Source organism: Colletotrichum siamense, assembly GCF_013390195.1.
Source record: "Colletotrichum siamense strain Cg363 chromosome Unknown KSG_Cg363_contig07, whole genome shotgun sequence".
NCBI lineage: Eukaryota > Fungi > Ascomycota > Sordariomycetes > Glomerellales > Glomerellaceae > Colletotrichum > Colletotrichum siamense.
Genome location: NW_023501020.1, coordinates 1,480,861 through 1,495,236, shown reverse-complemented (window position 1 = coordinate 1,495,236; position 14,376 = coordinate 1,480,861). Strand labels below are relative to the sequence as shown.

Here is a 14,376-nt window from a genome sequence, read left to right as displayed (position 1 = left end):
CCGAAGAAGGGAGAACGGCGCAGCGCGTGACCGAGCATGACAAGGCTAAGTGGGCCATTAAGGCTCTCATGGCCTGGAAACGCCACCACACGAAAGATGACTCCTCAACCAAAGTGGTCTTCCCAAGAGGTTCTCACGGCCATGAAAGCCCTGCTGCTGCCCTGTGCCCATCCCTCTTCCTCTTCCTGCAACCCACAACAAGTCAGAAAATATTGAATACGTCTAGCCAAGTACGGGCTAATCATCACTACCTCTGATCAATTTCAGCACCCAATAATTCAACGACCCAATCTCACTTCGAACGACCCCGCTGAAAAATGAAGCTCCGTTCGAGAACCATATACTCGGCCGGCGCTGCCAGTCACCTGCGATGGGCAGCCTTGCCTGCGGAGATTCGACTGATGATTCTGGAGCAAGCTGAGATCGGAAATATCAAAGCCCATGATTTGTCGAATTGGGCAAGAGTCTCGAGGGAATGGCAAACCTTCTTCGAACCGCAAATTTTCCACCACCTGAAGCTTCAATTTCCTGGTTCTGATATCGACGATCTGAACTCTTGTGTTCACGGCTATCGAAGAGATCTCGTCAAGAAGATCTCACTTCACGTAAGAACTGAAGAGTACGATTATGTTGACAAATTCGACTGGCCAGAGAGCCGAGATACGATCAAGGCAAACAATAAGGTCTTCAGTCAGGCCCTGAAGAAATTGTTTGTTTCTCTTTCTACATGGTCTTATGACTCGCCTACGGCTGGCATCAAATTAAGCTTGTCCGCCGGCTCTCCGAGCGATCCAAGCCACCCTTTGGAGCATCACACAGGCACTCAGAGGAGTCAATTTGATAGGATGCGTATTTCCTCCTTGAGCTCTAGGCAGCGTCTTCTTGGCAACTTATTAGACGCTAGCTCTGGCGCTCTCAAGCTTCCTCAGGTCTCTGTCGTCAACATGTTTTCTGTAAATCAATATTGCTACAGAAGCCTGACGAAGACCTTACTTGCGAAAGTTTTTCATAGCCTTTGTCGTCTCAAAACTATCAACTACGAGCCATGGCAAGCAATTACTCCTTTCGAACAAATTTCCCGCGACGAGGCAACAACTATGCTGCTCGACTGCGCGAGCGGATTGGCCACGTTGGACTCTGTGCATATCTGGGAAGCGAAGTCTACACTGAATGAACCCGCATATTTCTACAGCTTTGGCGACAGATTTGGCAAGGAAGACCTTGTCTCTCGAGCGGTCGATGCAAGCTACTGTCTCCAGTGTTTTACCGTTTGTCACGCTGTTGATGCCAGAGACTTTTTTTGGCATGCGTCGGGGGATGCGCCGGCAGACCTTTCTCAGCCATCAGATGGTCTTGGTACATGGCCAGCCCTCAAATACCTAGCCTTGACGACGCATATCGAAGACCTGGTATCCAGCCCGTCAGCCCTGGAAAGTCTGCTTCTTCAAGCAAGTTGGGCCGCTTCGCGCATGCCTTTACTGGAAACAATGGAAATCTGGGCCTCAGGCTCCGACAAGGGGTTCATCTTCAGATATCACGTTCGGGAAGGCTCGCCATCGCTTGCCGTGATAGCGACATGGCAGCTCACATTGAGCGAGAAGGCTTTGGGTGCATGGAAACAAGTGGCAGCTAGCTGTGAAGGACACAAATTAACCTACGACGTGAAGTTGACGACGTCAGAACTACCAAACTTTCCTTGTAATCTGTTAAAACTAGGTTCACAACTGAGGGAGTGGAAACAATTTTCGAGTTTGTAGCAATAGATTCACAAAAGCATTGCTATGTTATGAATTTGGATCAACTACAGACACGCATATCGGGTTTCTCGTATATTTTGAATGACTACGTGCGACGCAGACAATGATCATGTGAACAATGATGACGATGGACGACAACGGACGACGACGACGACGACGACAGTCAGGACAACAATGAAAATTAGGACGATGATAACAAAAGGAGGCATCTTTCAATAGAGCTTATATGTAGTCGTCCGCTCGTTTCGCCACAGGTATCCGCCCGGATAGCAAAACTCCGTGGATTCCCGGCAACCGGAGAAGCTGAATATTTGATGAACTTTCCACCGGTGGTTGCCTTCTTTAAGCATGCCATGAGTGTATTCTTCATTTAATGACCAACACCTTGAGCAAGCAGAGCTGTCGTGGGGGTATACTAGGTCATCGTTCAACATGTCACATTGTTTAACGCGAGATCCACGCTTAAAACCACCCGATGACCTCTTTGACATTGCTGGTTTGGTAAAGGCTCTTTTTCACTTTTAATTGAAAATGCTGCTCCCAGATGAGCAGCTTTAGACTCGAGCTTGTCAATCATAGGGCACATCACATGTCAATGTGGGTGCCCTCGAGCGTTTTCAGTCTACATCCCAAGATGGTGCGTTCTCCGACGAAGAATCACGAAATCGAATGCTCAGCTTTGTAAACTCACATGCATTTCTTCTGGCTTTATCACATTCCATATCGTGTTTTTCATTGCCGGTCAGGACTCAGCTACTCGGCGAGCTGTGTCTTACCACAGCTCCGCCTTCACCGTTTGCGACGGATTGCAAAGAAGCCTTGGCAACCCACCATAAAACAGTTTGTCTTAAAAGTCAAGACATCATCCGAACTCTATTTACGAGTTGTCATTCAGCTCGCCTTCTTGACGCCTCACATTTTCCTACACATTCAGGGATTCCTGAACAGAATTTGGACGGAGATGGAAAAGAAACTCAGTGGAGGGGGTCTGCCAGTGCTGAAAGCTGGATAGTAACTCTTCGAAGATGTTATCAAACTTTTATGTTCGCCCTGTCGTGAGGATGGACTCTAACAGGCGTTAATTGCTGAATGATGACATCCAATGATCGAAAAAGCTTCTGTCAGCCAACCCGCTGCCGTTATTTTGCGGCCCGATAGTGTTGATTGCGAGCTTATTTGGTGTGTCTCAAATATGGTATGAAAGCTGTCAAATATCCTCTGCTGCCCTAAATTTCACATGTTAGGTGAGAAGGCCGGCAACTTCGGTCTCATGACTTCCCTCATTTTTCCCCATGAAATGCTGCTTTCAGAGTCTCTATTCTAGCGTTATCACAAACATTAGAATTGCCTCATAATATGTATGTCTCAGCCTCAACATGTCATTCCTCGCGCTGTCCGAAGCTCCGAGACCTCACATACTGAAATGGCAAACGGACATGGCATAACAGCTTCTTATCACACAACACGAGAAATTTCTCACTTCCTTCGTTGCCGAAGTATCAGGGTTTGCTGTTTTCACATGCTTCAAGACAGCTTAGCGGCTCCCTCTCAGCCTCACCTGAATTAACAATTTGTTCTGTAGCAGACTGGAATTTAGGAATGAGACAACAATAAAACCCCGCAGCGGAGGGTCCCGACGGCCCGTTCCCGGAGATGTTATCGCGAAACGAGATCACATATATAGCCCATCTAGGCTCCGTTCAAGTGATTGGAGCTTATCCATGGACAGCGGAACTTCAAAATCTAAGGATTCATATTTACTCTGATACCTTTTGACCATGATTGCCACCAGCATTTTTGTTGGGCACAAGGCCTGGCGGTACTTCCACCCCAAGCCGGCGAAGGAGTCAAAGCTCGCAGCGCCACCCAGCGTTCATACTGACCAGCCCCGGAAAAACTTAGACGAGCCCCAGGTTGCGAAAGACCCTGCAGACGCTGCAAAGCGTGAGGGTCTCTCGCGCAAGAGAATCATCATCTGCTGCGACGGTACCTGGCAGACTTCAGCCACAGGACGGAAGAACGTTCCTTCCAATGTCACACGGCTAGCACGCTCCATTGCTCACAACAATCGACCGACTGGCAGTGATGATAGCCAGGCCCAAGATGACAAGATCCAGCAGATTGTGTACTACAGCCCAGGTATCGGTACCGGCGACGGCGTTAACATCCTTGAGAAGGGACGCCAGGCAGCGTTCGGCGATGGCCTTGTATCTGACGTCATCAAGGCTTATACATTCGTCGTCATGAATTACTCTCCTTTCGACGAGATCTATTGCTTTGGTTTCTCTCGAGGAGCCTATACCGCCCGCGCGGTGGCAGGTCTCATCACGGACATCGGTATCATCAAGCCTCAAGAATTGGATGACTTCCCGGAGCTCTACCGCCTGTATCGGAAGTGCAGCAACAATGACAGCTTCGGGTTCCGCAAGTCCCCTGAGTACCGAACCTGGATCATGGGCGTCGAGAAGAAGGGAGTCGAGTCTTGGGTCACGGACACAAGCCGATCCGATAACAACTGGTCCCAGGTGCCGCACTCCCTGCCTCCTGAGTTTACGAGAATTGTCCACGTTGTCGGCGTTTTCGATACTGTCGGTGCTCTGGGAATACCTTATATGGGCTGGACCCAAAAATTGAGCAACGAGGTTGCTAAGCACTTTCGATTTCTCGGCATTGATGAATATGGGTTCCACAACCCTTCCCTGAGCAGGTGTAAGTAATGAATATCGCTTGGGATTTGCGACATAGAGATTGACTTTCCAATGCGCAGACATCAAGCATGCATTCCATGCCCTAGCACTGGACGACAAGAAGACTGCATTCACACCAACTCTGTGGCGCCTTCCCACCGATGACCAACAAGCTCCTCGACGTCGTCTGGAGACGAGAGAAACGCTCGCACAGGACCTCAGGAAGCTTCTTAGTATCAAAAACCCGAACACAGAGACGAGGAAGAAGATAAATGACGCATGGAGCGCCATGGTAGATCGTGAGATGTGGGATCAGCTGAAAGACGAGCACTCGCCCGATGACAAGCCAGAATTTTACGAACCGAAACTCCAGCAAGTTTGGTTCCCCGGTAGTCACCAAAACATCGGAGGCGGTAATCCTGGCATTTTGATGGGAGCACCATTTGACTGCGAACGTAAGCATTTCCTCCCTCCCTGAATGCAATTCGATTGCTGACCATGGCAGAACTCGCGCTCATCTCCTTCACCTGGATGTGCGACCAAGTCAGCCCCTTCCTCCGATTTGATGACCAGCAGAAAGAGGCATATGGAGGCAAGCCGAAAACCTTGTCAACCCTCGCAGACCGCGAAATTGAGTCACGCGGGAAGCTCATTGAATTTTCGAGGCAATTTCGAGGCCTTCACTACAGCTCACTTGTGAAATTCGGCCGTCAGTTACTCGTCTTCTTCAGGCTAGTGAAGATGGGCGAAGACAACCAAGATTGGGCCCTGGGACCCATAATTGGGGATACGTCCTTCATCGACGGGCGATTGCTTCTTAGCTCGCTCGCACGCTTGCTCTTCCGCTCACTCTTGAGCTTGCTTTTTGGCTGGCTCTTCCGCTTCTTCTTGAACGACAGAACTCCGGGCGAATACAAACTAGACGGTCATCAGAACGCTCCTGGGATCACCAAAGAGCAAGTCCATCCTGCCGTGAGATATCGTATGGAAAAGGATTCCCGATATCGCCCTGGCGCCCTCAAGCCCTACAAGTCGGAAAAGAAATACACTAATGCTCGTGGGGGAAATCGGTACGTGTACAAATGGGCTAACGGAAATCTGACCCTTCCGGAATACGTGGTCAAGCCTGAGGATCTGATCTCGCGCCAACTGATCAATCGGTCCGACCTTAGTAGGGAATGGTTCAGAACACTTTGAAGGGCCAAAATGCTTTGTTGGGAAGGCTGGATGTCTGACCTCCACCTTAGTAACAACTAGCTATAGGTCTTTCTAGAAATAGTGTGTGATGGAGCAATTGCTCGTACCGACGGCAAAATCTCTTTTGTAACAACCCAACATGTTGAACTTCTTTACAGTTTTAACCTCTTGTTTTCAATCAACAAGCCGAGACTATGGGAGCCTTAGAATTAGCCCTAATAAGATTTGTTCTTTGGATTTCCAGGATCTGCTGGACATTTCTCCATCACTGCCCTCTCAATTCTCTCATTGAGCAACGAGGACTATTAGCGGAAGTCTTCGGATGCCTGTACCCGAACCTAACTTCAACCAAGGTGGCCTTCAAGCCACAGCTCTGCAAATCCCCCAAATTTGGACCGCAACTCCTGTAATCAGCACCTTCACCAGTAACGTCACAAATGTATTCCAAAATGGGGTATCTGAATAAATCTCTCTTCGAGCAATTCTATTTTTGTACAAAAAGTCAAGGATATCTATCGCGGCGCTGAGCAATGCGTTTCTACATCTAATTCTATTATGCTAATCCCCATCACGACTTGGGCGCCTCGGCTTTCTCCTCGCTCACAACCTTCCCAGCCTTCCGGTGCCTCCATTCCCTCGCCAAGAAGGTTAACGAAACACACAGTCCGAGGCCAGCCAGGCCGATGCCCATGTACATCGCGCCCCTGAAGCCGACAAACTTGTCCTCTGTCGTCTGCGCGCCGCGGTTGACGTGGACCTCCACGGTGCCCGCGAAGCCAACGCCCAACGCGATGCCGTAGTTGACGACGGTGTTGACCAAACTGGCACCAATACCCTGGTGCTCCCGCTTGACGGCGTTTGACAAGATGAGCGTCGCGGCGGGGAAGCTCATGTCCATGCCGAAAGGCATGATGAGCATGGACACGAAGATCTGCGCCCAGTAGATCTGGTTCTCGGGCGCCGTCGCCGTGAGGATGACACCGGTGGTGAACGCAACCAGAGCCATCGTCATGACTACCGCAGGACGGACCTTGAGAGGGCCAAGAAGCTTACCGGTGATCACAGCCGCGATACCACCGGTGACCACAACAGGCGAGAACCACGCGCAGGTCAACAGCGGCGACAGCGTCCGGATCTCCTGCAGGATCTGCACCAGGTACAGCGTCCACACGCCAAAGGTCGCCCATCCACACACGACAGCCGCCAGCACGAACGCGACGTCGGCGTTAACCGCGTCGAACGGCAGCAGCGGCTTCTCGGCGTACTTGAACTCGATCGCCGCGAAGACGCCGAACAGGATGAGACCGAGGATCAGCGGAACCAGGACCTCGGGCGTCTTCCACCCGACAATGGGCGCCTGGTTCCACGCAAAGTTGAAGAGCACCAGCGCGACGATGCCGGTGACGGCGCCGGGGATGTCGAGCTCGACCATCATCTCCTTCAGGCCGCGCGGCGGGCCCATCTTGCGCTGCGGCTCGGGGATGATGAAGAAGCCGGCCACGGCCAGGAGGGCGAGCCAGATGGAGAGCGCCCACAGGGCCCACGGCCACCACTCGAGCTCGAGCACGGAGGCGATGGCGGCGCCGCAGACGCCGCCCATGGGGGCGACGGCGCCGAAGAAGGAGAAGACCATGGCCTTGCGGTGGCCGGGCGGGTAGGCGGCGCCGAAGAGGGCGAGGGCGTTGGGCAGGCAGATAGCCGGGCCGATGCCCTGCAGCACGCGGGAGAAGACGGCGAGGGTGAAGTTGGAGTAGACGCTGAGGCCGGCGATGAGGGACCAGACGGAGAACCAGGAGAAGCCGATGATGAGCATGCGCTTGTAGCCGAAGGCGTCGCCTAGGCGGCCGGAGAAGAGGATGAAGGTGCCGACGGTGAGGGAGTAGCCGGCGACGAGCCACGCGAGACGGGCTGGGTTGTCGACGTGGAATGAGCCGCCGATTACGTGCAGGAGGACGAGGGTCTCCATGTATGCGGCCTCTGGATATTTTGTTCAGTCAATCATATTCATCTTACATGATGTAGAAGAGCCATAGATAGCTAGCTATGAGGGAGACTCACGGGTGCAGAACTGCGCCATGCAGCAGATAGCTACAAAGAGCGCCTCACGGGGGAACGACATCGTCGTCACGGGCCAAACCTCGGAGGCATTGGTCTGCGTAGGCGCAAGACCGTCGCCGTGGTCGTCGGATTCATCGCGGTTCGATTGGTCTGGCGAAGCGCTCGAGTCGTCCGGGATCGGCTTGTCTTCTTTCGTCATGTTGACATCAGGGGTCGCCGTCGCGGTCCTGTCTCCGGAGAACGAGTCGGCGCTCCTGCGCGGTTGCTGGTGCTTCTCGGGCGCCGAAGGAGAAGACATCTTGTCGTTGTTGTCTGGTGCAAAGCTTCCAAGTCCTCAGAGAGAGGAAACTAGGCGGCACCAGCTCCGAGGGGGGTAGGAAGAAGGTGAGTTGAAGTAAAGAATGATCTACCCGTAGTGAAGGCGGCGACGGCAGATACGAGCGGGACCTTTCAAATTCGCCATACCGAAGCAGAGACGCTAACTCGTTCAAGGGCCAGGCAAAGATGGGGACTGAAAGAGAAAGAAGAGCAAAAAGGGAATCGCCCCTAAAACCGGCGAGACCCAGAGCCACCCGGGGCCTGGTCTCCCTCGTCCGGAATTACACGTGGGATTGGTCCGTTTTTTCTCACAAATTTGTAAGGGTCGAATCGATTTTGCATGGCCCAGGGGGTCCCGGGATGGATCCGTTTTGATGTGATGGTGGGTGGGTTCTTCCAGGAAGACCTTGATGAAAAACTGCCTCCATTTTCAATGTCTCTCTGCTGTTTGAACATTCAAAGTTGCCAACGCCGATGGGTCAAGACTAAGAACGACTAAACTCCTAAACGCCGTCCGTCCAACCGGCGTGCGCACCGCGAGTCGGACGGCACATCAATTGGAACCACGGAAAACTCACGTTCTGCATTTCAGTCCGTGCTTGCTTACTGAGTGACAGCTTCTTCGCTTTTTTATGGACCCCCCTGTCTGGATATTTTTTCTCCTTTGGGAATACCGCCTGCGAGATCTAATCTGATGTGGCTCTTCAATTGACTCGGTGTCGAACATGATCGAATGCGATGATGCCAGTGGTCCCAGATTTCAAGGCCTCGCCGATGCCTTGAAATTCGCCAACTTTTCACCTCTTCCAGAACACCCGAGAACCCTGATGATTCACATTGAGCATGGAGGAATCAGGGCGTCTCGGATGTCTACGAGGGGGAAACATCAAGAAACAGAGTGACAGAGAGCCTGAAAACCAGCCCCTCCGCTGGCAGCCCGGAAGCAGCCATGGACCAACTTGGCACCTGCAAAGAACACCCTTTCCTCAGAAACACGGAGACCATCAACTTCCTATTACAGAGCAAGGTCACGCGGACGTTCGAGACCACTCAGCTGCAGCCGGCTCTATCTCAGCTTCCCCTCTTCAAGCATGCGCAGGGCTGAATTGCTACAAGTCCCAGCGGTAGGGGACGCCAAAAAGACGGGCTGGGCTGGTCTAGTTCCGAGCACTAAGAAGCTCTGGAAAAGCCACCAAAGAGCTGCGCAGTAGAAATCCCGCGCGCGCTTGAGGGGGAAAGGCTAAGAAGACGCCATCCCATCTAGGTCGGAAGCGGCCAAGCTGGGACCTGAGTCAAGACAAGACACTGACAAGCTGACACCGGCTCCACGTTGATGGCACCTGGTGTCGGTGATTGTGGTTTGTTCAGCACTGAACGTGCCAGTGGCTTGCTTATCGCCTATCGCCCTTGCTCTGCTGTTCGGGTCCGAGGTCGGTTGGTGGGGGTGGGAAGATTGCCTCCGGATTACGAACCGGGACGGGTTCGGATGCTGAAAGAGCATGAGTGGCGATCGGCCCGGAGGGTTTGGCTTGGAACGGCGCGCGCGGCTACCGTCATCATCCAGACTTGAGAAACCCGCGGCTTTGGATGGGTTGTCAGGGTAAGCTTGAGGTGATTTATGATGATTGGCGTTTCCTGGCTCTTCGGCCTACGTTCCGGTGGGTGTAATTGACCCCAGTTGCTGGCCGGGCTGTGATTGCTCGGAACTACGGAACGGGAATACGGAAATACGGAACGCCCATCCATCGCGAATCCTCAAACAACAGGATTTGTTGGCCGGGGATTATGACCATTCTCGAATCTCACGGTGGCGTTTCTACTTGAGGCACGGGAGAAAGGGTGATATCTAAAATAGAGTGCTGTTCATAGAAAGGAACTCAGTCGAGTTGAAGAGGTACTCAATGGATTTGAGGATGTCGCTTGACAAGTTCATCTGATATTGGTAGCCAAGCAAGAGGAGACGTTGAAAGGCAAAGTATGTACAAAACTATATTCAACCACATCAGTCACTCATCAATATTGCTCTACCCACACGACTACTTCACAAGCATTGAGAATACCAATCGTTGGCCTTGGTGCAGGTGTACGGGGACGCGCAGACAGTACACCCGCTGAACCCGCTCCCGCCGCACTGATCCCACCGGTTCGCCGTGCAGCCTCCGCCCCCGCTCGGCGGTGCCGCCGTTGTTGTCGCCGCAGGTGGCGCCGCTGCGGTCGTCGTCGTTCCGGAGCCGCCCTATTTTTAAACGATCAGTATCACATCAACAAGAACAACCCGCGAGAACACTCACCGTAATCCCAAACCACTTGAGATCCTCCGCGCCCATGACAGGCACGCTGTGCCCGACCCCAGCCCCGTAGATGCCCTGCAAATTGGGCCCGTAGATGTACTTGGTGTACTGCCCGCTCGGCGTCCCGGGCAGCGTCTGCTGCGGCGTCAGGCTGTACCCGAACACCCCGGTCCACTGCTTGATCGTCTCGTTCCAGTTCTGCGGGTACAGCGTAGTGTCGGCGCTGCCGTGGTAGATCTGCATGCGGGGCCGCGCGCCCGAGTAGCCGGGGTACATGTTGAGCGCCGTCTGCGCCCACACGGCCTGCGTCGAGATGGACTGACCCTGGCTGCAGGTCGAGTTCCAGCCGTTGACGGTGCCGGTGTAGAAGCACCCGGCGGGGACGCCTGAGTAGGCGATGCCTGCGGCGAAGAGCTCGGGGTAGGTTGCTGCCATGACATTCTTCGTCCTTGTTAGCGAGGCATCTTCTAGAAAAGAACGAGTGTTCAAAAGATGATTTTTCACGTATTTGAGAAGGGACTTACCGTCATCATGGCTCCAGAGGAGGTACCCGTCACAAAAACCTTGCTCTTGTCGCCGTTGTATTGGTTCAGAGTATACGCCACCATATTAGCGATCGCATTGCTGTTTCCACCACCGTTGTGCGTCAACGAAGCCGTCGAGCTCACGTCCCAGCAGGTGCCGCTGTACGGCGATTCTGGGTAAATAACAATCAAGCCGTACTGATCCGCGTACGACTTGTACGGTGTGTTGGAGTAGTACGCGCTCGCTGTCCCGGAACAGTAGTGAATCGCGACGATGATTGGCGGGCTCGCAGCCACCTTATCGGGCACATAGATGTACATCTTTGCTCCCGACGGGTTGGCGCCGAAGCTGGTCACCTGTTGGAGGGATGCAGCGGCGGCGATGCTGCCGCTGAGGGCGGCGGTTAGGAGGTTGAGGAGACGCATTCTGGTGATGTTTAGTCTGGCCTTGATGCTGGGTTGAGCTGCCTGCAAACACCGGTTTCCCATCATGTGGGTTTTGAGAAGAAGGCGTCCGTCTTATACCATGTTGCCTCCGTCAAGATCGCGAATGAGGCAGCGGATGTGATGGCTCCGGTGGGTGTTCAGCTAGTGGCTGCGACCCCTCCTCCATGCGAGGTTCCGGGACCTCTCCGGGTCACGATGCGACCTTCTGCTCGGAGCTACGGGCGTGGCTTTGGGTCATCCCTCTCAGGCCTGAGAGGTGGGTGACGGCCTTTCAACCCCAATGATGCGTTTTGATAACTTGACATTAAGCGTTCAGCAAAAACATCAGTTTTTGAGGAATTCATGTCGCTTTGAGAACTGTTTCTCATCAGAAAGAGAGATCACGGACGGTATGCTAGATATCCGTCCCTGAACCGGAAGTATTCTCCGTGAGTGGGGCCGTGCGATTCCGCCAATAAAGGCTTCGGTGGCAATACCATCGCTACTGTCTCTCATGTTGAACGAGCGCAAGTATAAGATGAAATTGTTTCCGAAGGACTCGCTGTGCAAACCTTCTTTGCATGCCAAACAGGACTTCGACAACACGGTAACGCCTCAGTACCAAAGAACTGGCCTAGCCTAGGCCATATTGGTTCCCATCTCGGACGTCACGACCGGCCTACTACCGGATTCTGCCACACTCTCACTTGTCAATGCGACCTTCCCCGTCTTCCGGGTGAGCGGAAAGCACTTTTAGAATCAATAGTATCTTTCCTCGTTGTGTGTCTATACATAATGTTACCCATTGAATATGTCCCACGTGGAGGAGACATCAGCCGCCATTTAGCCTGAACCCAGCCGGTTGAGCCTCTCTGAATATTTCATATACCCGGTCAGGTCACATGTGCAACATGCGGAAAGCGCCACTGTCTGAGAGAGCTCAAGTTGAATTGAGAAAGAGATAATGAATCCAAAGTTTTGGTATCCGCTCCATGCCCGTTGAACGCCTTGCCATGATGCACGATGCATGTATGTACACCACCCTACTTCCCCGTCCGGCTCCTCAGCGTCTTCAAGCCCGTCCGGTGCTCCGTGTGCTTCTTGCTCAGCTGCTTCTGCCGTATGAACAAACTCATCACCAGCCCTAGCCCCGCGAACGCGACATAGACAATATACATCGTCCGCAAACTATTCAAATACGCGCCCCTTGCAATCTGCCCCTGCTCGCCCTGCAACCCCGCCACCACCCCCACGCTCGACGCCGCGCTCGAGCCGGACAGCAAACCCGCCAGCTCCGGGCCCAGCTCCGCGAGCAGCCGCGGGTGCTGCTTCTGCATCTCGTTGTTGAACACCACGCCGCCGATCACGACAGAGATGGACGTCGCCATCTGGCGGATGAAGCCGAACGTCGACGTCGCGGCCGCGATGTCGCGCGGCTCGACGGACGTCTGCACCGCGATCAGCGGCGACTGGAAGTTCGGCCCGATGCCGAGCCCCGCGACGATCTGGTACAGCACGATCTTGGTGAAATTCCGCTGCAGCGGCAGGTCGTGGAAGAGCCCGAACCCGAGCGTGGCGACGGCCATGCCCGCGATGATGAGGTAGAGGTAGTTGCCCGTCTTGCGGATGACGTAGCCCGCGAGCGCGGACATGAGGGACAGCGAGAGGACGTAGGGGAGCAGGTAGACGCCCGAGAGCAGGGACGAGACGCCCTGGACGCCCTGGAAGTAGAGCGGCAGCCAGTAGGAGCCCGAGATGAAGGCGAAGGCGTGGCAGAAGGCGGTGGCGAAGGCGGCGAGGTTGGACCAGTCGCTGAAGAGGTGCATGGGGATGACGGGGTAGCGGGCGTACTTCCACTCGTTGACGGTGAAGAGGCCGATGGTGAGGATGCCGAAGACGATGAGGCAGATGACGGTGGGCGAGCTCCAGGGGTAGGTGACGCCGCCGAACTCGAGGCCGAAGAGGAACATGATGGTGCCGCCGATGATTGTGACGGTGCCGATCCAGTCGATTGCCTTGAGCCCCTTGACGACGGGCGTCCGCGGGTTGTGCAGCTTGAGCACGAAGAAGAGGATGATGATGCCGACGCCGGAGATGGGGAGGTTGATGTAGAAGCCTGTGTTCATAGTCAACATTATGACTCGTTATAACAAGTGAAAGAGAAAGATAGAACTTACACCATCGCCAAGTAACCTGGCTCGTGAACACACCCCCAATGACAGGTCCTACGGCCGAGGCCACAGCCCACACCATGCCCATGACGCCAAAATACACCCCGCGCTGCCTCATGGAGAACAAGTCGCTGATGCAGATATTCACCAGCACAATAATCCCGCCGCCGCCGATTCCCTGGATCGCGCGCGCGGCAATCAGCATCGCCATGTCCACCGCCAGCCCGCACAGCAACGAGCCGACCCAGAACACGCCGACGGCGGACAGCAGCACGGGCTTGCGGCCCCAGATGTCCGAGATCTTGCCCCAGGTCGGCACGAAGGCGGCGTTGGCGAGCAGGTAGGCGGAGCCGATCCAGATGTAGCCGATGTTGCTGTTGAACTCCTGCGCGATGGTCGGCACGGCGGTCGTGATGATGGTCACGTCCAGCGCGGCGAGGAAGAGCGCCGCGCACAGGGAGAGCACGATGAGCGTCGTCTCGAGCTTGGTGCGCCCGGCCTCCGGGGCGTCGGCGTCGGCGTCAGCTGCGGTGGCTTCCGGAGCTGCATCTTGCTTTGTCTCGCCGGCGGTGGGACCCGCCTCCGGTGTTGAGGCCTCGGCCTCGGCCTTGGCGGCGGAGGCGGGTGGGTTTGCGGTCACCTCATTGTTGCTGCTGATGGAGTCGGAGCTGCTTGTCGTTGTGCCTGCGGCGCGCTCGACGTCGTCGACTTTCTCGTCGTCGTGGAGGTGGTGGTTTGCTGTCATCTGTGGGTTGTGTGGTGATGGCTCGGGTTACGATTTCCGGAGTTGTTTGCGCTTTGGGTGTTAAGCGTTGTAATTTGATGTGCGAGCGAAGACGTTCTCAGTCTGAAGAATCATCAAGGCTCTTTCCAGATTCCAAGCAGTAACAGTGGATGAGACCCAATGGATCTTGCGATGGGACCCTTTTCCCTGCTTTAAAGAGCGA

At 54.3% G+C, this 14,376-nt stretch overlaps 5 protein-coding genes across 5 annotated transcripts; 2 read left to right on the top strand and 3 right to left on the bottom strand.

Moving 5' to 3' along the window:
* Positions 1-317: 317 nt before the first annotated feature.
* Positions 318-1,757, top strand: CGCS363_v010733 (uncharacterized protein; the record flags this gene model as incomplete). Its single annotated transcript, XM_036642582.1, has 1 exon — positions 318-1,757. One exon carries the CDS (start codon positions 318-320, stop codon positions 1,755-1,757), a length of 1,440 nt encoding a protein of 479 aa, XP_036492469.1.
* Positions 1,758-3,535: 1,778 nt separating this feature from the next.
* On the top strand, positions 3,536-5,641 carry CGCS363_v010732 (Uncharacterized protein; the record flags this gene model as incomplete). The annotated part of the gene is made up of 3 exons (XM_036642581.1): positions 3,536-4,466; positions 4,525-4,899; positions 4,950-5,641. The coding sequence occupies 3 exons, from the start codon at positions 3,536-3,538 to the stop codon at positions 5,639-5,641; spliced, it is 1,998 nt and encodes a 665-aa protein (XP_036492470.1).
* Positions 5,642-6,209: 568 nt separating this feature from the next.
* CGCS363_v010731 (Drug resistance protein) lies at positions 6,210-7,997 on the bottom strand (the record flags this gene model as incomplete). The annotated part of the gene is made up of 2 exons (XM_036642580.1): positions 6,210-7,618; positions 7,700-7,997. 2 exons carry the CDS (start codon positions 7,995-7,997, stop codon positions 6,210-6,212), a joined length of 1,707 nt encoding a protein of 568 aa, XP_036492467.1.
* A 2,061-nt stretch (positions 7,998-10,058) lies between these two features.
* On the bottom strand, positions 10,059-11,258 carry axeA-0 (putative acetylxylan esterase A; the record flags this gene model as incomplete). The annotated part of the gene is made up of 3 exons (XM_036642579.1): positions 10,059-10,253; positions 10,309-10,749; positions 10,833-11,258. 3 exons carry the CDS (start codon positions 11,256-11,258, stop codon positions 10,059-10,061), a joined length of 1,062 nt encoding a protein of 353 aa, XP_036492468.1.
* Positions 11,259-12,301: 1,043 nt separating this feature from the next.
* dotC-0 (Efflux pump dotC) lies at positions 12,302-14,174 on the bottom strand (the record flags this gene model as incomplete). Its single annotated transcript, XM_036642578.1, has 2 exons — positions 12,302-13,374; positions 13,436-14,174. The coding sequence occupies 2 exons, from the start codon at positions 14,172-14,174 to the stop codon at positions 12,302-12,304; spliced, it is 1,812 nt and encodes a 603-aa protein (XP_036491846.1).
* Between the last annotated feature and the right edge of the window lie 202 nt (positions 14,175-14,376).